This window comes from Oncorhynchus mykiss, chromosome 23, assembly GCF_013265735.2.
Source record: "Oncorhynchus mykiss isolate Arlee chromosome 23, USDA_OmykA_1.1, whole genome shotgun sequence".
Classification (NCBI taxonomy): Eukaryota; Metazoa; Chordata; class Actinopteri; order Salmoniformes; family Salmonidae; genus Oncorhynchus; species Oncorhynchus mykiss.
This window is the reverse complement of record NC_048587.1, coordinates 50,370,609-50,391,973: the sequence shown is the minus strand read 5'-3', so window position 1 is coordinate 50,391,973 and position 21,365 is coordinate 50,370,609. Positions and strand designations below refer to the sequence as shown.

Sequence of the window (21,365 nt, the reverse complement as noted above, 5' to 3'; positions counted from 1 at the left end):
GCACAGAGGAGGCTGTCTCCACCCTCCTCAGCAAGGGGAAGGAACACTCGGGCAATGACAACTTCCTGTGTCTGCTGAACGAGGTGTCTGGGATGCCCACAGTGGGGATGCCCTACAGGGGCTACGCTCTGATTGGCTCCAAGGATGATGTCACAGAGGTGCAGAAGACTGAGGCCACGCCCAGACCACTGTGGTACGTCTGCTCAGGTAAGAGAGGACTGGGTAGGAGAGGAAATGAGAAGTTACCTCTAACCACTGCTACAGGGTCAGATGTAGCATTTATTCAAGCCTTAGCCTAAGGGTTGGTGTTAGTGTTAGGGTTGGGGGCAGGGGGCAGGATAATTTGTTCCTGGATCTGTGGTTAAGGGCAACTTCTACCTCGAGTGATGACAGCAAAGAGGTTTAAGAGAGACGTGTGTGTGTTGTGTATATCTCAGGTATGGGCACCCAGTGGGGTGGGATGGGGCGCAGTCTGATGCAGCTGCCAGACTTCAGGGAGTCCATCTTGCGTTCGGACATAGCATTGAAGGACACAGGGATGTGTGTGTCCAGTCTGCTCATGGAGGCTGATGAGAGCACCTTCGAGGACACCGTCCAAGCCTTCGTAGGCCTCGCTGCCATACAGGTACGCTGGTGCAGTCGTCTTAACTAAGAGCAGACCACCATTTTTACAGAAGGAGGGGCACCATTTTAACTAAGTGGAGGGGGGAAATGGCACTGAAACCAAAAGGCTATGGACTGTATTGTCCAAAGGCCACACAATGCCTCTGACATATCAAGGTGTTCCTAGGTTCCTAAAGATAACCCCTGTCTGTCCCCCCCCCTCTCAGATCGCCCAGATTGACCTGCTCCAGATGCTGGGTCTGAAGCCAGACGGCATTGTGGGCCACAGTGTGGGAGAGCTGGCCTGTGGCTATGCAGACGGATCCCTCAGTCACAGTGAGGCTATCCTGGCAGCATACTGGAGAGGGAGATCCATTAACGAGGCTAACCTGCCCCCTGGTGGCATGGCTGCAGTCGGTAAGACGTGTGTGTGTGTGTGTTTTGAATTGGGATCAGTTGGTTTGCCTCTAACTCGCTCTCTCTTCTTCAGGTCTGACCTGGGCAGAGTGTAAGGCACAATGTCCCCAGGGTGTGGTTCCAGCCTGTCACAACGCTGAAGACACCGTCACCATCTCTGGCCCTGCGGTAACACATTTTGGTCCAAATCCCTGCAGTTGTATCTATCATTAGCGTTATACATTGTCAAAGATCCTTTTATATCTGTGAAAACCATCTTCCTGAAACTGGCACTGTGTACCTGTTTTCTGTATGCAGGAGGAAGTGAGTAGGTTTGTATCAGAGCTGAAGGAGAGTGGTGTGTTTGCCAAGGAGGTTCGTAGTGCTGGTGTAGCCTTCCATTCTTACTACATGGCCTCCATCGCTCCCGCCCTGCTGGCTGCTCTCAAGAGGGTAAGACGACGTGTGTCAAACGGTTTGGGGTTTTAACTGTCATTTCAGGAGGAGAATCTAAACTACCTTCATGAACTGAAAAATTCCTATTCACTAGAAATTAATTTAATACTTAATTTACTCTCTCTTGTACTTAATTTTCTCTCTCCCTCCTCCCCCTTTGTAGGTGATCAAGGAGCCTAAGCAGAGGTCTGCCAGGTGGATCAGTACATCTATCCCCCAGAAGGACTGGAACAGCCCGCTGGCTCTGTACTCCTCAGCAGAGTACCATTGTAATAACCTGGTCAGCCCTGTCCTCTTCCAGGAGGGCCTGAGCCTGGTGCCTGATAACGCTGTGGTTGTGGAGATAGCACCACACGCTCTGCTGCAGGTTAGACTACACGCTATATAGACAGCACCACACGCTCTGCTGCAGGTTAGACTACACGCTATATAGACAGCAACACACGCTCTGCTGCAGGTTAGACTACACGCTATATAGACAGCACCACACGCTCTGCTGCAGGTTAGACTATACGCTATATAGACAGCACCACACGCTCTGCTGCAGGTTAGACTACACGCTATATAGACAGCACCACACGCTCTGCTGCAGGTTAGACTACACGCTATATAGACAGCACCACACGCTCTGCTGCAGGTTAGACTACACGCTATATAGACAGCACCACACGCTCTGCTGCAGGTTAGACTACACGCTATATAGACAGCACCACACGCTCTGCTGCAGGTTAGACTACACGCTATATAGACAGCAACACACGCTCTGCTGCAGGTTAGACTACACGCTATATAGACAGCACCACACGCTCTGCTGCAGGTTAGACTACACGCTATATAGACAGCACCGCACGCTCTGCTGCAGGTTAGACTACACGCTATATAGACAGCACCGCACGCTCTGCTGCAGGTTAGACTACACGCTATATAGACAGCACCACACGCTCTGCTGCAGGTTAGTGTACACGCTATATAGACAGCACCACACGCTCTGCTGCAGGTTAGACTACACGCTATATAGACAGCACCACACGCTCTGCTGCAGGTTAGACTACACGCTATATAGACAGCACCACACGCTCTGCTGCAGGTTAGACCACACGCTATATAGACAGCACCACACGTTCTGCTGCAGGTTAGACTACACGCTATATAGACAGCACCACACGCTCTGCTGCAGGTTAGACTACACGCTATATAGACAGCACCACGCGCTCTGCTGCAGGTTAGACTACACGCTATATAGACAGCACCACACGCTCTGCTGCAGGTTAGTGTACACGCTATATAGACAGCACCACACGCTCTGCTGCAGGTTAGACTACACGCTATATAGACAGCACCACACGCTCTGCTGCAGGTTAGTGTACACGCTATATAGACAGCACCACACGCTCTGCTGCAGGTTAGACTACACGCTATATAGACAGCACCACACGCTCTGCTGCAGGTTAGACTACACGCTATATAGACAGCACCACACGCTCTGCTGCAGGTTAGACCACACGCTATATGGACAGCACCACACGCTCTGCTGCAGGTTAGACCACACGCTATATAGACAGCACCACACGCTCTGCTGCAGGTTAGTGTACACGCTATATAGACAGCACCACACGCTCTGCTGCAGGTTAGTGTACGCGCTATATAGACAGCACCACACGCTCTGCTGCAGGTTAGACTACACGCTATATAGACAGCACCACACGCTCTGCTGCAGGTTAGACTACACGCTATATAGACAGCACCACACGCTCTGCTGCAGGTTAGACTACACGCTATATAGACAGCAACACACGCTCTGCTGCAGGTTAGTGTACACGCTATATAGACAGCACCACACGCTCTGCTGCAGGTTAGTGTACACGCTATATAGACAGCACCACACGCTCTGCTGCAGGTTAGACTACACGCTATATAGACAGCACCACACGCTCTGCTGCAGGTTAGTGTACACGCTATATAGACAGCACCACACGCTCTGCTGCAGGTTAGACTACACGCTATATAGACAGCACCACACGCTCTGCTGCAGGTTAGACTACACGCTATATAGACAGCACCACACGCTCTGCTGCAGGTTAGACCACACGCTATATGGACAGCACCACACGCTCTGCTGCAGGTTAGACCACACGCTATATAGACAGCACCACACGCTCTGCTGCAGGTTAGTGTACACGCTATATAGACAGCACCACACGCTCTGCTGCAGGTTAGACTACACGCTATATAGACAGCACCACACGCTCTGCTGCAGGTTAGACTACACGCTATATAGACAGCACCACACGCTCTGCTGCAGGTTAGACTACACGCTATATAGACAGCACCACACGCTCTGCTGCAGGTTAGACTACACGCTATATAGACAGCACCACACGCTCTGCTGCAGGTTAGACTACACGCTATATAGACAGCACCACACGCTCTGCTGCAGGTTAGACCACACGCTATATAGACAGCACCACACGCTCTGCTGCAGGTTAGACTACACGCTATATAGACAGCACCACACGCTCTGCTGCAGGTTAGACTACACGCTATATAGACAGCAACACACGCTCTGCTGCAGGTTAGACTACACGCTATATAGACAGCACCACACGCTCTGCTGCAGGTTAGACCACACGCTATATAGACAGCACCACACGTTCTGCTGCAGGTTAGTGTACACGCTATATAGACAGCACCACACGCTCTGCTGCAGGTTAGTGTACACGCTATATAGACAGCACCACACGCTCTGCTGCAGGTTAGTGTACACGCTATATAGACACACACAGGAGGTGGCTCCACTCATCCACTACTGCTGTGAATACACAGTGTCACAATGTGACCGTTTTCTCCTCTCAGAAACACACACACCTGACATGTATGCACATACTTACAGTTGAAGTCGGAAGTTTAAATACACTTAGGTTGGAGTCATTAAAACTCATTTTTCAACCACTCCACAAGTTTCTTGTTAACAAACTATAGTTTTAGAAAGTATGTTAGGATATCTACTTTGTGCATGACACAAGTCATTTTTCCAACAATTGTGTACAGACATATTATTTCACTTATAATTCACTGTATCACAATTCCAGTGGGTCAGAAGTTTACATACACTAAGTTGACTGTGCCTTTAAACAGATTGGACAATTCTAGAAAATGTAATGGCTTTAGAAGCTTCTGACAGGCTAATTGACATAATTTGAGTCATTTGGAGGTGTACCTGTGAATGTATTTCAAGGCCTACCTTCAAACTCAGTGCCTCTTTGCTTGACATCATGGGAAAATCAAAAGAAATCAGCCAAGACCTCAGAAAAAAATTGTAGACCTCCACAAGTCGTCCTTGGTAGCAATTTTCAAACGCCTGAAGGTACCACGTTAATCATTACAAACAATAGTATGCAAGTATAAACACCATGGGACCACATAGCCATCATACCGCTCAGGAAGGAGACGCGTTCAGTCTCCTAGGACGTACTTTGGTGCGAAAAGTGCAAATCAATCCCAGAACAACAGCAAAGGACCTTGTGAAGATGCTGGAGGAAACGGGTACAAAAGTATCTATATCCACAGTAAAACGAGTCCTATATCGACATAACCTGAAAGGGCGCTCAGCAAGGAAGAAGCCACTGCTCCAAAACTGCCATAAAAAAGCCAGACTACGGTTTGCAACTGCACATGGGGACAAATATTGTCCTTTTTGAAGAAATTTCTTCTGGTCTGATGAAACAAAAATAGAACTGTTTGGCCATAATGACCATCGTTATGTTGGGAGGAAAAAGGGGGAGGATGCTTACAAGCTGAAGAACACCATCCCAACCGTGAAGCACAGGGTTGGCAGCATCATGTTGTGGGATTGCTTTGCTGCAGGAGGGACTGGTTGCTTCAATATACACTGCTCAAAAAAATAAAGGGAACACTAAAATAGCACATCCTAGATCTGAATGAATGAAATATTCTTATGAAATACTTTTTTCTTTACATAGTTGAATGTGCTGACAACAAAATCGCACAAATTATCAATGGAAATCAAATTTATCAACCCATGGAGGTCTGGATTTGGAGTTACACTCAAAATGAAAGTGGAAAACCACACTACAGGCTGATCCAACTTTGATGTACTTGTGTGGGTTGTAGACTCCGTCTCATGCTACCACTAGAGTGAAAGCACCGCCAACATTCAAAAGTGACCAAAACATCAGCCAGGAAGCATAGGTACTGAGAAGTGGTCTGTGGTCACCACCTGCAGAACCACTCCTTTATTGGGGGTGTCTTGCTAATTGCCTATAATTTCCACCTGTTGTCTATTCCATTTGCACAACAGCATGTGCAATTTATTGTCAATCAGTGTTGCTTCCTAAGTGGACAGTTTGATTTCACAGAAGTGTGATTGACATTGTGTTGTTTAAGTGTTCCCTTTATTTTTTTGAGCAGTGTATCTACCATCTATTTTGTGAAGTGCACATCTCAAGACATCAGTCAGGAAGTTAAAGCTTGGTCACAAATGGGTCTTCCAAATGGACAATGACCCCAAGCATACTTCCAAAGTTATGGCTTAAGGACAACAAGGTCCAGATATTGGAGTGGCCATCACAAAGCCCTGACTTCAAACCTATAGAAAATTTGTGGGCAGAACTGAAAAAGCGTGTGCGAGCAAGGAGGCCTACAAACTTGACTCAGTTACACCAGCTCTGTCAGGAGGAATTTATTGTGGGAAGCTTGTGGAAGGCTACCTGAAACGTTTGACCCAAATTCAACAATTTAAAGGCAATGCTACCAAATACTAATCGAGTGTCCCACTGGGCATGCGATGAAATAAATAAAAGCTGAAATCAATCATTATCTCTACTATTTTTCTGACATTTGACATTCTTAAAATAAAGTGGTGATTCTAACTGACCTAAGACAGGGAATATCTACTAGGATTAAATGTCAGGAATTGTGAAACTGAGTTTAAATGTATTTGGCTAAGATATATGTACACTTCCAACATCAACTGTAGCTGTTGTGGTCATTACTCTGTGTGAAACTGCTCTGTCTCCCCCTGCAGGCGATCCTGAAGCGCAGCCTGAAGCCCACGTGTTCCATCCTGCCCTTGATGAGGAGAGGCCATGCCAACAACCTGGAGTTCTTCCTCTCTCACATCGGCAAGGTCTACATGAACGGGTCCGTCTGCTGACATGCCATGCCTCTAATGTCATCATTATGCAACTGATGCTATTCTATTCTGAACCTAATTCAGTTTTATCTGGTGTTGTTTTAATAAAGACACCAGCTATGTTCCAATACTGCAAGATGGCATTCTGATCTTGCTTTGACATAATGTTAATCTCATAAACTCTGATGGTCCATAGTACAAGCTAAAACATGCATGTAAAATGTTTAGTTTTGAGTCCTAGAAAAGCTATACTTGTGTCAGATGCCTCAATACCAAGCATCTCTCCTTTGTGTCCAGGATCAACGTGGACTGTAAGCAGCTGTACCCACCCGTGGAGTACCCGGTGCCTGCGGGCACCCCTCTGATCTCTCCCCTGGTGCAGTGGGACCACGCCCAGACCTGGGATGTACCCAAGGCTGAGGACTTCCCTGCTGGTTCTGGAGGGTCCACCTCAGCTACCATCTATAACATTGGTGAGAGACATGCATACACCAACACAGAACACACACAAACAAACTTGTACGTCCACACACACTCTATCGGACAATAACAGAGTTGATCTCCTCTCCCCCTAGACATGAACCCAGAGTCTCAAGACTACTATATGATTGGCCACTGCATCGATGGGCGTGTCTTGTACCCGGCCACGGGTTACCTGGTGCTAGCCTGGAGGACCCTGGTGAGGAGCCTGGGAGTTGTCATGGAAACCACCCCTGTCAACTTCGAGGACGTCACCATCCACAGGGCCACCATCTTACCCAAGACTGGTGAGAGAGGGATGGAAAAGGGATGGATGAAGGCAGGGGAGGTATTCGATCATGGGTTGTCTGTTTGGGTTGTCAATCTTTTGCTGTGGTTCATTGCTGACCTTCAATGTGCGTTCACCCGCTCCCTCTCTCTCCCTCTCCCCCCACTCTCTCCCTCTCCCCCCACTCTCCCTCCACTCTCTCTCTCTCTCCCTCTCCCCCTCTCTCTCTCTCTCCCTCTCCCCCCACTCTCTCTCTCTCCCCCACTCTCTCTCTCCCACTCTCTCTCTCTCTCCCACTCTCTCTCTCTCTCCCACTCTCTCTCTCTCCCCCACTCTCTCTCTCTCCCCCACTCTCTCTCTCTCCCCCACTCTCTCTCTCTCCCCCACTCTCTCTCTCTCTCTCTCTCTCTCCCCCCACTCTCTCTCTCTCTCTCTCCCCCCACTCTCTCTCTCTCTCTCTCCCCCCACTCTCTCTCTCTCTCTCTCTCCCCCCACTCTCTCTCTCTCTCTCTCCCCCCACTCTCTCTCTCTCTCCCCCCACTCTCTCTCTCTCTCCCCCCACTCTCTCTCTCTCTCCCCCCACTCTCTCTCTCTCTCTCCCCCCACTCTCTCTCTCCCTCTCCCCCCACTCTCTCCCTCTCCCCCTCCCCCCACTCTCTCCCTCTCCCCCTCCCCCCACTCTCTCCCCCTCCCCCCACTCTCTCCCTCTCCCCCCACTCTCTCTCTCTCCCACTCTCTCTCTCTCCCTCTCCCCCCCACTCTCTCTCTCTCCCTCTCCCCCCACTCTCTCTCTCTCCCTCTCCCCCCACTCTCTCTCTCTCCCTCTCCCCCCACTCTCTCTCTCTCCCTCTCCCCCCACTCTCTCTCTCTCTCCCTCTCCCCCCACTCTCTCTCTCTCTCCCTCTCCCCCCACTCTCTCTGCCTCTCCCCCCACTCTCTCTGCCTCTCCCCCCACTCTCTCCCTCTCCCCCCCACTCTCTCTCCCTCTCCCTCTCCCCCAACTCTCTCTCTCTCCCTCTCCCCCCACTCTCTCTGCCTCTCCCCCCACTCTCTCTGCCTCTCCCCCCACTCTCCCCCCACTCTCTCTCTCTCTCTCTCCCTCTCCCCCCACTCTCTCTCTCTCTCTCTCCCTCTCCCCCCACTCTCTCTCTCCCTCTCCCCCCACTCTCTCTCTCTCTCTCCCTCTCCCCCCACTCTCTCTCTCTCTCTCTCCCCCCACTCTCTCTCTCTCTCTCCCCCCACTCTCTCTCTCTCTCTCTCTCCCCCCACTCTCTCTCTCTCTCCCCCTCTCCCCCCACTCTCTCTCTCTCTCTCTCGCCCTCTCCCCCCACTCTCTCTCTCTCTCTCTCCCCCTCTCCCCCCACTCTCTCTCTCTCTCTCCCCCTCTCCCCCCACTCTCTCTCTCTCTCTCCCCCTCTCCCCCCACTCTCTCTCTCTCTCTCTCCCCCTCTCCCCCCACTCTCTCTCTCTCTCTCTCTCTCCCTCTCCCCCCTCTCTCTCTCTCTCCCTCTCCCCCCACTCTCTCTCTCTCCCTCTCCCCCCACTCTCTCTCTCTCCCTCTCCCCCCACTCTCTCTCTCTCCCTCTCCCCCCACTCTCTCTCTCTCCCTCTCCCCCCACTCTCTCTCTCTCCCTCTCCCCCCACTCTCTCTCTCTCCCTCTCCCCCCCACTCTCTCTCCCTCTCCCCCCACTCTCTCTCCCTCTCCCCCCACTCTCTCTCCCTCTCCCTCTCCCCCCACTCTCTCTCTGCCTCTCCCCACTCTCTCTGCCTCTCCCCCCTCTCTCTGCCTCTCCCCCCTCTCTCTGCCTCTCCCCCCTCTCTCTCTCTCACTCTCCCCCCACTCTCTCTCTCACTCTCCCCCCACTCTCTCTCTCACTCTCCCCCCACTCTCTCTCACTCTCCCCCCACTCTCTCTCTCACTCTCCCCCCACTCTCTCTCACTCTCCCCCCACTCTCTCTCACTCTCTCTCCCTCTCCCCCCACTCTCTCTCTCTCCCTCTCCCCCCACTCTCTCTCTCTCCCTCTCCCCCCACTCTCTCTCCCTCTCCCCCCACTCTCTCTCCCTCTCCCCCCACTCTCTCTGCCTCTCCCCCCACTCTCTCTGCCTCTCCCCCCACTCTCTCTGCCTCTCCCCCCACTCTCTCTCTCTCTCTCTCTCTGCCTCTCCCCCCACTCTCTCTCTCTCTCTCTCTCCGCCTCTCCCCCCACTCTCTCTCTCTCTCTCTCTCCCCCCACTCTCTCTCTCTCTCTTTCCCCCCACTCTCTCTCTCTCTCTCCCCCCACTCTCTCTCTCTCTCTCTCCCCCCACTCTCTCTCTCTCTCTCCCCCCACTCTCTCTCTCTCTCTCCCCCCACTCTCTCTCTCTCTCTCCCTCTCCCCCCACTCTCTCTCTCTCCCTCTCCCCCCACTCTCTCTCTCTCCCTCTCCCCCCACTCTCTCTCTCTCTCTCTCCCCCCACTCTCTCTCTCTCTCTCCCCCCACTCTCTCTCTCTCTCCCCCTCTCTCTCTCTCTCCCCCACTCTCTCTCTCTCTCTCTCCCCCACTCTCTCTCTCTCTCTCTCCCCCACTCTCTCTCTCCCCCCACTCTCTCTCTCTCTCTCTCTCTCCCCCCACTCTCTCTGCCTCTCCCCCCACTCTCTCTCTCTCTCTCTCTCTCCCTCTCCCCCCACTCTCTCTCTCTCTCTCTCTCTCCCCCCACTCTCTCTCTCTCTCTCTCCCCCCACTCTCTCTCTCTCTCTCTCCCCCCACTCTCTCTCTCTCTCTCCCCCCACTCTCTCTCTCTCCCCCCACTCTCTCTCTCTCCCCCCACTCTCTCTCTCTCCCCCACTCTCTCTCTCTCCCCCACTCTCTCTCTCTCCCCCACTCTCTCTCTCTCCCCCACTCTCTCTCTCTCCCCCACTCTCTCTCTCTCCCCCACTCTCTCTCTCTCCCCCCACTCTCTCTCTCTCTCTCTCCCCCCACTCTCTCTCTCTCTCTCTCCCCCCACTCTCTCTCTCTCTCTCTCCCCCCACTCTCTCTCTCTCTCTCTCTCCCCCCACTCTCTCTCTCTCTCTCTCCCCCCACTCTCTCTCTCTCTCTCTCCCCCCACTCTCTCTCTCTCTCTCTCCCCCCACTCTCTCTCTCTCTCTCTCTCCCCCCACTCTCTCTCTCTCTCCCCCCACTCTCTCTCTCTCTCCCCCCACTCTCTCTCTCTCTCTCTCCCCCCACTCTCTCTCTCTCTCTCTCCCCCCACTCTCTCTCTCTCTCTCTCCCCCCACTCTCTCTCTCTCTCTCTCCCCCCACTCTCTCTCTCTCTCTCTCCCCCCACTCTCTCTCTCTCCCTCTCCCCCCCACTCTCTCTCTCTCCCTCTCCCCCCCACTCTCTCTCTCCCTCTCCCCCCACTCTCTCCCTCTCCCCCCACTCTCTCCCTCTCCCCCCACTCTCTCCCTCTCCCCCCACTCTCTCTCTCCCTCTCCCCCCACTCTCTCTCTCCCTCTCCCCCCACTCTCTCTCTCCCTCTCCCCCCACTCTCTCTCTCCCTCTCCCCCCACTCTCTCTCCCTCTCCCCCCACTCTCTCTCTCCCTCTCCCCCCACTCTCTCTCCCTCTCCCCCCACTCTCTCTCCCTCTCCCCCCCCACTCTCTCTCCCTCTCCCCCCACTCTCTCCCTCTCCCCCCACTCTCTCTGCCTCTCCCCCCTCTCTCTGCCTCTCACCCCTCTCTCTGCCTCTCCCCCCACTCTCTCTCTCCCTCTCCCCCCTCTCTCTCTCTCCCTCTCCCCCCACTCTCTCTCTCACTCTCCCCCCACTCTCTCTCTCACTCTCCCCCCACTCTCTCTCTCACTCTCCCCCCACTCTCTCTCTCACTCTCCCCCCACTCTCTCTCTCACTCTCCCCCCACTCTCTCTCACTCTCCCCCCACTCTCTCTCACTCTCCCCCCACTCTCTCTCACTCTCCCCCCACTCTCTCTCACTCTCCCCCCACTCTCTCACTCTCCCTCTCCCCCCACTCTCTCTCTCTCCCTCTCCCCCCACTCTCGCTCTCTCTCCCTCTCCCCCCACTCTCTCTCTCTGCCTCTCCCCCCACTCTCTCTCTCTGCCTCTCCCCCACTCTCTCTCTCTGCCTCTCCCCCACTCTCTCTCTCTGCCTCTCCCCCCACTCTCTCTGCCTCTCCCCCCACTCTCTCTGCCTCTCCCCCCACTCTCTCTGCCTCTCCCCCCACTCTCTCCCTCTCTCTGCCTCTCCCCCCACTCTCTCACTCTCCCCCCACTCTCTCTCTCTCTCTCTCTCCCTCTCCCCCCACTCTCTCTCTCTCTCTCTCCCCCCACTCTCTCTCTCTCTCTCTCCCCCCACTCTCTCTCTCTCTCTCTCCCCCCACTCTCTCTCTCTCTCTCTCCCCCCACTCTCTCTCTCTCCCTCTCTCCCCCCACTCTCTCTCTCTCCCTCTCTCCCCCCACTCTCTCTCTCTCTCTCCCCCTCTCCCCCCACTCTCTCTCTCTCTCTCTCCCCCTCTCCCCCCACTCTCTCTCTCTCTCTCCCCCTCTCCCCCCACTCTCTCTCTCTCTCTCTCCCTCTCCCCCCACTCTCTCTCTCTCCCTCTCCCCCCACTCTCTCTCTCACTCTCCCCCCACTCTCTCTCTCACTCTCCCCCACTCTCTCTCTCACTCTCCCCCCACTCTCTCTCTCTCTCTCCCCCTCTCCCCCCACTCTCTCTCTCTCTCTCTCCCCCTCTCCCCCCACTCTCTCTCTCTCTCTCTCCCCCTCTCCCCCCACTCTCTCTCTCTCTCTCCCCCTCTCCCCCCACTCTCTCTCTCTCTCTCCCCCTCTCCCCCCACTCTCTCTCTCTCTCTCTCTCCCTCTCCCCCCACTCTCTCTCTCTCCCTCTCCCCCCACTCTCTCTCTCTCTCCCTCTCTCCCCACTCTCTCTCCCTCTCCCCCCACTCTCTCTCTCTCTCTCTCCCTCTCCCCCCACTCTCTCTCTCCCTCTCCCCCCACTCTCTCTCTCTCTCTCCCTCTCCCCCCACTCTCTCTCTCCCTCTCCCCCCACTCTCTCTCTCTCTCCCTCTCCCCCCACTCTCTCTCTCTCTCCCTCTCCCCCCACTCTCCCTCTCCCCCCACTCTCCCTTTCCCCCCACTCTCCCTCTCCCCCCACTCTCTCTCTCTCTCTCTCCCCCCACTCTCTCTCTCTCTCTCCCTCTCCCCCCACTCTCTCTCTCTCTTTCTCCCCCACGCCCTCTCTCTCTCCCCCCCACTCTCGCTCTCTCTCTCGCTCTCCCCCCCACTCTGTCTCTATTACTCCGTCTTCTCTCTGTCAGGTTCAGTCCAGTTGGAGGTGCGTGTCATGCCCGCCACCAGTCGGTTTGAGGTGTCTGAGAACGGCAACCTGGCTGTCAGTGGTATGTATACTCTACTCTCCTATAAGCATCCAAGATAAATGTTTGATTTGTAAATCAGGATGGTTTCTACATGCTCTGTTACATGGTAATAACTAGTGTATACACAGTCACTATGAACTCTACATGCATGCCTTCTCCTTGGTCCTCCACACGGTCTCTCACCTTATCCCATGCTCCTCGCTGTCTGTGCAGGTAAGGTGAGCATTCTGGAGGACTCTGCTCTGGACTCATTTTGCTCTCAGATCGGTAAGCCTGTCGCCGGGGACGACGGTGACCCCAAACTGCGCCTGACGGCCCATGACATCTACAAGGAGCTCCGTCTCCGCGGTTACGACTATGGCAAGACCTTCCAGGGCATCCTGGAGTCCAACAATGCAGGTGTGTGTCTGTCGGAGAGAAAGACTTTGTGAACCTCTTTATGAAGGCTTATTTCCTACTGGGTGGCTACCAAGATGGGTTGTTTGTTGTAGTAAGTACTAGAAGTTGTTTTCCTCAGTCATTGGTTGATTCCCTCTGATCTTGCTCTATCCCTGTCTGTGATTGGATGTAGGTGACAATGGGAAGCTGCAGTGGACCGGTAACTGGGTGACCTTCCTGGACACTATGCTGCAGATGATCGTGGTTGGCCTATCAGGACGCAGCCTTCGCCTACCCACGCGGATCCGCTCTGTGTATGTGGACCCCAACATCCACCAGGAGAGGGTCACTGACTACGCAGAGGGGAAGAAAGGTGTGTAACACACACTCCACTCAATATTAAGTATGTTTATTATTTCCTCTGACTGTTCCCTCTCTCATCCCAATATTAAGTATGTTTATTATTTCCTCTGACTGTTCCCACACTCTCATCCCAATATTAAGTATGTTTATTATTTCCTCTGACTGTTCCCTCTCCATCATCCCAATATTAAGTATGTTTATTATTTCCTCTGACTGTTCCCTCTCTCATCCCAATATTAAGTATGTTTATTATTTCCTCTGACTGTTCCCACACTCTCATCCCAATATTAAGTATGTTTATTATTTCCTCTGACTGTTCCCACACTCTCATCCCAATATTAAGTATGTTTATTATTTCCTCTGACTGTTCCCACATTCTCATCCCAATATTAAGTATGTTTATTATTTCCTCTGACTGTTCCCTCTCTCATCCCAATATTAAGTATGTTTATTATTTCCTCTGACTGTTCCCTCTCCATCATCCCAATATTAAGTATGTTTATTATTTCCTCTGACTGTTCCCTCTCTCATCCCAATATTAAGTATGTTTATTATTTCCTCTGACTGTTCCCACACTCTCATCCCAATATTAAGTATGTTTATTATTTCCTCTGACTGTTCCCACATTCTCATCCCAATATTAAGTATGTTTATTATTTCCTCTGACTGTTCCCTCTCCATCATCCCAGCGGTGGACGTCCACGTCAGCCGTTGCCTTGACAACATTGTGGCGGGCGGAGTCCAGATCTGCGGCCTGCATGCCACGGTAGCGCCGCGTCGTCAGCAGCAACAGAGCCCGCCCACCCTGGAGGAATTTGTGTTCGTTCCCTACCTGGAGACAGAATGCCTGTCAGCCAATGACAAACTAGGAGACCAACTAAAGAACTGTAAAGGTTAGATGTCTACTTTCTGTTGCCTTTATCATCCCAATAGTGAGAAAATAATTAGACTTTCAGCTTCACTGTTTTAAAATATGTATTGCAACCCTTACCTATACAGCCCCTATCTATACAGCCCCTATCTATACAAATAATACTAAAAAGAATCACAAATGGTTAAATACTGTCAATCTAAGTGGATTCCTTTTTAAAATACATGTTCTGTGTTTCATGCATCTCTCCAGGTCTGATCCACAAGCTGCAGAAGAAGCTGGCTCCTCAGGGCGTCAAGCTCTCCATCCCTGGTCTAGAGGGGGTGTCTGGCCCTGCTGTACCCAGCCCAGAGCCCTCTGAGCCTGGCTTGCTGCGGCTGCTGTCCCTGCTGTGCGGTCTGGAGCTGAACGGTAACCTGCGGTCAGAGCTGGAGCAGACTGTTGAGAAGGAGAGGGGTTGTCTCCTCCAGGACACCCTGCTACATGGCCTGCTGGACGGCCCAGCCCTCAGACACTGCCTGGACACAGCCCTGGAGAACTCTACCCCCGGGAAGATCAAAGTCCTGGAGGTGAGCTAGACTCGTGATACTCAAGCCTTTGTCTGGGGACGCGATAAAGAGATTTAACAAGAAGAAAGTGACAAAGAAAACATATTTGAATGAATCTTTAGTTCTTCTCCTAGACCATAAGGCTCTCCTCTCTAACCCGGCTCTGTCTCTCCCCCTCAGACTCTCCTCTCTAACCTGGCTCTGTCTCTCCCACTCAGGCTCTCTCCAGCGACGGTCGTCTCTTCTCCCGCGCCGTGCCCATCCTCAACATCCAGCCCATGCTCCGCCTTGACTATGTTGCCACGGCAATGACCCTCGACCTCCTGACCCCCCATCAGACCACCCTGGATGCCCTGGGAGTCACAGCGGCACAGTGGGACCCCCACCAGGGCCCCGTGCCCGGGGGAGAAGTCGGAGGGGCTGACCTGGTGGTGTGTAATCACGCCTGGGGGCCCCTGGGGGCCGGGGCAGAGGTGGTGGTAGAGAACCTGGCCTCTGGGGCCAAAGAAGGGGGCTTTGTGATGCTCCACACCCTATTGAAGGGAGAGACTCTGGCGGAGACGGTGGCCTTCCTCACCTCCAAGAACAGCAAGACCAACCGTCAGAGACTGTTCTCGCAGGTCAGTCACACTGCAATGGACAACAGAAGCCCAGAACTATTCTTAGCCCTTAGAGCCCTGCTATAATACTTGAAGAGTAGCTGACAGCTTCAGGCAGTATTTAGTGAGGATCCATAAACTGACCATACAGTCACCTGTGACCGTTCTCTCAGTGATGACCTGTTATGATGTCTAATCTTGCATCTGTTTTTCTCCTCCGATTCTCTAGGCTGAGTGGGAGAAGGTGTTCTCTGATGCATCTCTCAAATTGGTGGCTGTTAGGAAGTCCTTCTATGGCTCTGCCCTATTCCTGTGTCGCCGTCGGTTACCCCGCAAACAGCCCATCTTCCTGCCTGTTGACAGCATGGACTACCAGTGGGTGGACACACTCAAGGTGAGGGAGTGTGGCTCTGTGTCTGTGTTAACTCCTTTTTAAGTCCTTATAAGCCTTTATAACTGTCTCTCCTCCCCAGGCGACGCTGGCTGAGCCCTCGGACTCTCCGGTCTGGCTGACTGCTACCCAGACCCACTCTGGGGTGGTGGGCATGGTCAACTGTCTACGCCAGGAGCCTGGTGGCAACCGCATACGGTGAGATAAAGCCTGGTTTGAAACAAGCCCTCACCCCTTCCCCTAGACTGTTGATCTGAAAGGATTGAATTGGTATTAGCAGCACAGTTGTGTACGCCTTAAAAGCACAGATGTGTGTGTATATATTAGAAAGGTAGTAGCTTGGCTGTGAATCACAGACTAAAGCTGTACCTCTCCTCTCTCTCTCTCTCTCCCCCCACAGGTGTGCATTTGTGTCCAACCTGTGTGAGTCCACTGTGGCGCCCACCCTGCAGCCTACCCATAGTTCCATGAGGTCTGTGCTGGAGGGAGACCTGTGTATGAACGTGTTCAGGGATGGACACTGGGGAATGTTCAGACACCAGCTCATCTCTCAGGGTACGACAACCACGCTGCCATCTCTCTTCTCTCTGATCTGAAAAGTTGCACCCGTTGAGATATCTTGAGAGAGAGTTCCCACATTCAGTTATTACATAGGAGCTTGATGATATCATTATGGAATAATGATAAATACTAGAAGAGTTGATGTCAGACTAGCCCTAGGCTCAAGAATACCCATACCAATCTTAACATCTCTCCTCTCAGATCTGAGTGAGGAGTTGACAGAGCAGGCGTACGTTAACGTGTTGACCCGCGGTGACCTCTCCTCCCTGCGTTGGATCGCCTCGCCCCTCCGTAATTTTGTGGCGAGCAGCCCCCACGTGCAGCTGTGTCGGGTCTACTACAGCTCCCTCAACTTCAGAGACATCATGCTGGCCACTGGGAAACTGCCACCGGACGCCATCCCAGGTACACACATCACTTCGCACAGGGACACTCCCGCACAGCCAGATTTACTCACACACACACACACCCACAACAACCTGACTACCCTTTCCCTCTGTAGGTGACCTGGCCCTGCAGCAGTGCATGTTGGGTATGGAGTTCTCAGGTCGTGACCCCAGCGGTAGGCGTGTGATGGGGCTGTTGCCTGCTAAAGGCCTGGCCACTTGCGTCGACGCTGACACACGCTTCCTCTGGGACGTCCCAGACAGCTGGTGAGGCACTGGGATGATCCCAAAGGACACCCTATTCCCTATGCAGTGCACTTGAGTGGGAGTGGCAGGTAGCCTAGTGGTTAGAGCATTGGCCTAGTAAACAAAAGTTTGCAAGATTGAATCCCCGAGCTGACAAGGTACAAATCTGTCGTTCTGCCCCTGAACAGGCAGTTAGCCCACTGTGCCGAGGCCGTCATTGAAAATAAGAACTTGTTCTTAACTGACTTGCCTAGTTAAATAAAGTTTTTAAAAAAGGAGCATTTTAAATCCTAATAAATAAGAGGGAACCTAATCCTAGATCAGCACTCCTATAATTTGGGAATACAGAGCCATAGAAAATCTTTGATGTTCTGGGAACGGACTACCTATTTACTGGTGATGTCTTATGCCTTATGACTAAGGTATCGTTAGTAACTTAACGTTTCTCTCTAGGACCCTGGAGCAGGCTGCATCGGTGCCAGTGGTCTATTCTACAGCCTACTACTCGCTGGTGGTGCGTGGCAGGCTCCGCCCAGGCGAGAGTGTCCTCATCCACTCAGGGTCAGGGGGCGTTGGCCAGGCTGCCATCGCCATCGCACTCAGTCAGCACTGTAGGGTTTTCACTACTGTTGGTGAGTACCGGAGACCACACACACTCAGCCTGTTAGTGTCAGGATTGTCAGTGCATTTAGCCATAGATGTGTGTCTGTAACCTGTGTTTGTGTTCTGTCTCAGGTTCAGCAGAGAAGCGTGCCTACCTACAGGAGCGTTTCCCCCAGCTCACCGCTGAGTCCTTCGCCAACTCTAGAGACGCCACCTTCGAACAGCACGTCCTGCTACACACACATGGAAAAGGTCAGACACACTTTAGATATCAGCTCCTTTCCAAACTTGCCTCACACAAAACACTTCAACGATACACACCCAACATGTCACTGAACTTTCAAAATATGCAGTCATACATTGCACACCCTATGTTAAGCCATCAAATCCAGCCTCCCTTCCTCACAATCACTCATGCGCCATTTAGCAGACTCTTTTATCCAAAGTGACTTAGTTATGCGTGCATACGTTTTACATATTGGTGGCCCCAGCGGGAATTGAACCCATAACGTTGCAAGCTCCATGCTCTACCGACTGAGCCACAAAGGACCACTTAAATGTGGTCTTATTTATCCTGAATGTCTCTGTTTAGTGAACATGGTATTGTGTATCCTGGATGTCTCTGTGTTTAGGAGTGAACATGGTATTGGGTATCCTGGATGTCTCTGTTTAGTGAACATGGTATTGTGTATCCTGGATGTCTCTGTGTTTAGGAGTGAACATGGTATTGTGTATCCTGGATGTCTCTGTGTTTAGGAGTGAACATGGTATTGTGTATCCTGGATGTCTCTGTGTTTAGGAGTGAACATGGTATTGTGTATCCTGAATGTCTCTGTGTTTAGGAGTGAACATGGTATTGTGTATCCTGGATGTCTCTGTGTTTAGGAGTGAACATGGTATTGTGTATCCTGGATGTCTCTGTGTTTAGGAGTGAACATGGTATTGTGTATCCTGGATGTCTCTGTGTTTAGGAGTGAACATGGTATTGTGTATCCTGGATGTCTCTGTGTTTAGGAGTGAACATGGTATTGTGTATCCTGGATGTCTCTGTGTTTAGGAGTGAACATGGTATTGTGTATCCTGGATGTCTCTGTGTTTAGGAGTGAACATGGTATTGTGTATCCTGGATGTCTCTGTGTTTAGGAGTGAACATGGTATTGTGTATCCTGGATGTCTCTGTGTTTAGGAGTGAACATGGTATTGTGTATCCTGGATGTCTCTGTGTTTAGGAGTGAACATGGTATTGTGTATCCTGGATGTCTCTGTGTTTAGGAGTGAACATGGTATTGTGTATCCTGGATGTCTCTGTGTTTAGGAGTAAACATGGTATTGGGTATCCTGGATGTCTCTGTGTTTAGGAGTAAACATGGTATTGGGTATCCTGGATGTCTCTGTTTAGTGAACATGGTATTGTGTATTCTGGATGTCTCTGTGTTTAGGAGTGAACATGGTGTTAAACTCCCTGGCTGAGGAGAAACTGCAGGCCAGTCTTCGCTGTCTGGCCCGACACGGACGCTTCCTGGAGATCGGCAAATACGACCTGTCCAACAACTCCCCTCTGGGTCAGTACACTGCAACTGCTCTCTGCATGGCAGCTATTTTGTCCCCGACTCACTGTGCCACTGCAGCTGATCTATCTGACATGCGTTCCTGTTTCCCTCAGGAATGGCTCTCTTCCTGAAGAACGTGGCGTTCCACGGAATCCTATTGGATGCCCTGTTTGAGGAGGGGAACCGGGAGTGGGAGGAGGTGTCCCAGCTGCTGAAGGAGGGCATTGTGGGAGGTGTAGTCAAGCCCCTGAGGACTACAGTGTTTGAGAGAGACCAGGTGGAGGAGGCCTTCAGATACATGGCCCAGGGAAAACACATTGGCAAAGTACAGCTGCAGGTCAGTGACTGAACTCTTTCCTTAGCTGCTTTTTCTTCCTCACAAAAAAAGCTTTTTCCATTTCCTCACTTTGCTTTTTAAACCTTTCCATCACTTGTTTTTTCTCTTTTTCCTCTCAACACTACTTTGCTTACCACACTACTTTACAGACACGTTTATGATGCTGTTGTAACACAGTTATTTCTACTAATCACACTTATCACTGTTTTTTAATTCTAGTCTGTGTTGTATCTGATGTCTTTCTCTAGGTGCGTTCTGAGGAGATGGGTAATGGTACCCAGGCGGTGGGCTCGCCCCTCTCCCTCCCCGCCATCTGCCGTACCTTCTGCCCCGCCTCCCACTCTTACATCATCACCGGGGGACTGGGTGGCTTCGGGCTGGAGCTCGCCCATTGGCTGACGGAGAGGGGCGCCCGCAAACTGGTGCTCACCTCCAGATCGGGCATCCGCAACGGTAAGAGAGAGACAATAACTTTTACGGCTAACTAGGTTGTGTGTTGTTCTGTAAAGCCAAGCCATTGTGCTAGGCAAGTCCGTTAAGAACAAATTCTTATTTTACAATGACGGCCTACCAAAGAACGGTGGGTTAACTGCCTTGTTCAGGGGCAGAACAACAGATTTTTACCTTGTCAGCTCGGGGATTCGATCCAATAACCTTTTGGTTACTGGCCCAACGCTCTAACCACTAGGCTACCTAGTCAGCACCCTCCACTTGTCTAGGTGGAGTGTGACGTTAGCTACACGCAGAAGTTAGCTACACGCTGCTGATTTGTTATTGACAGTTCAGTCACCTTTGTCATTGTCGGTTCATGTTGCTAGGTTACCAGGCCAAGCGTGTGCGTGAGTGGCAGGGGATGGGCGTGCAGGTGCTGGTGTCCACCAGTGACGTCAGCACCCAGGAGGGGGCAGAGCAACTCATTAACGAGGCCTGCAGGTTGGGGCCTGTGGGAGGAGTCTTTCACCTTGCCATGGTAACGACCCCCTCCTACCTGTACACTGTTCTAACCTGTCTTAACCTGTCTCCTTCACCTGTCCCTGTTTCACCTGTCTCATCTCTCTCTCTAACCTGTCTGTCTCTCTCCTGTCTGTGTGTGTACCAGGTGTTGAAGGATGGTATGCTAGAGAATCTGACTCCTCAGCTGTTCCTGGATGTCAACAAACCCAAATACAACGGCACCCTCCACTTAGACAAGTGAGATGACATTCTCAAGCCTAATATAGTGCTATCCTCAACCTTGGCTCTGCCTCGCTTCCCTCAGAAGAGAGTCAAATTAGTTTGGTTTGAATTTAAGGTGAAATCCAAGACAATGGTTGAAAAACAAAAATAATATATATTTTAGAGCAAGAAATATTTGAGACTCAAGAACCCACATTATCAAATTGTGGAGACAAAAATGAATGTCTCATATGCTTATTTTTTCTCCTCAGTGTGACCAGAAAGATGTGTCCAGACCTCAGTTACTTTGTAGCCTTCTCCTCTGTGAGCTGCGGCCGCGGCAACGCCGGCCAGAGTAACTATGGTTACGCCAACTCCGCCATGGAGCGCGTGTGTGAGCAGCGGCTCCACGACGGCCTGCCTGGATTGGCTGTCCAGTGGGGCGCCATTGGTGACGTGGGCGTTGTCCTGGAGACCATGGGCGGTAATGACGTGGTGGTGGGTGGGACTCTCCCGCAGCGCATCACTTCCTGTTTGGAGGTGCTGGACCGCTTCCTGTGCGAGCGTCGTCCGGTGATGTCGAGCTTCGTGCTGGCAGAAAGGAGCGTGGTGAAGAGCGAAGGAACCGGACAGAGAGACCTGGTGGAGGCTGTTGCTCATATACTGG

The 21,365-nt window shown here is 52.0% G+C and overlaps 1 protein-coding gene across 2 annotated transcripts in view; it reads left to right on the top strand.

Annotated features, from left to right (window-relative positions):
• The window catches only part of LOC110502946 (fatty acid synthase), a 51,245-nt gene that overhangs the window by 18,554 nt on the left and 11,326 nt on the right, over positions 1-21,365 (top strand). For both annotated transcript variants that reach the window (XM_036960736.1, XM_036960735.1), the window contains exons 9-36: positions 1-207; positions 438-625; positions 831-1,020; positions 1,094-1,188; positions 1,318-1,452; positions 1,619-1,822; positions 6,500-6,615; positions 6,905-7,080; positions 7,183-7,374; positions 12,651-12,731; positions 12,924-13,109; positions 13,282-13,461; positions 14,141-14,344; positions 14,575-14,891; positions 15,089-15,490; positions 15,699-15,863; positions 15,943-16,058; positions 16,261-16,415; positions 16,623-16,826; positions 16,924-17,074; positions 17,507-17,685; positions 17,789-17,908; positions 19,096-19,218; positions 19,320-19,543; positions 19,792-19,996; positions 20,362-20,513; positions 20,643-20,734; positions 20,971-21,365. The exon at positions 1-207 is cut by the window's left edge and continues 280 nt beyond it. In XM_036960736.1, coding sequence (XP_036816631.1) covers positions 1-207; positions 438-625; positions 831-1,020; positions 1,094-1,188; positions 1,318-1,452; positions 1,619-1,822; positions 6,500-6,615; positions 6,905-7,080; positions 7,183-7,374; positions 12,651-12,731; positions 12,924-13,109; positions 13,282-13,461; positions 14,141-14,344; positions 14,575-14,891; positions 15,089-15,490; positions 15,699-15,863; positions 15,943-16,058; positions 16,261-16,415; positions 16,623-16,826; positions 16,924-17,074; positions 17,507-17,685; positions 17,789-17,908; positions 19,096-19,218; positions 19,320-19,543; positions 19,792-19,996; positions 20,362-20,513; positions 20,643-20,734; positions 20,971-21,365 — 5,154 coding nt within the window. The remainder of the gene's footprint in view (positions 208-437; positions 626-830; positions 1,021-1,093; positions 1,189-1,317; positions 1,453-1,618; positions 1,823-6,499; positions 6,616-6,904; positions 7,081-7,182; positions 7,375-12,650; positions 12,732-12,923; positions 13,110-13,281; positions 13,462-14,140; positions 14,345-14,574; positions 14,892-15,088; positions 15,491-15,698; positions 15,864-15,942; positions 16,059-16,260; positions 16,416-16,622; positions 16,827-16,923; positions 17,075-17,506; positions 17,686-17,788; positions 17,909-19,095; positions 19,219-19,319; positions 19,544-19,791; positions 19,997-20,361; positions 20,514-20,642; positions 20,735-20,970) is intronic.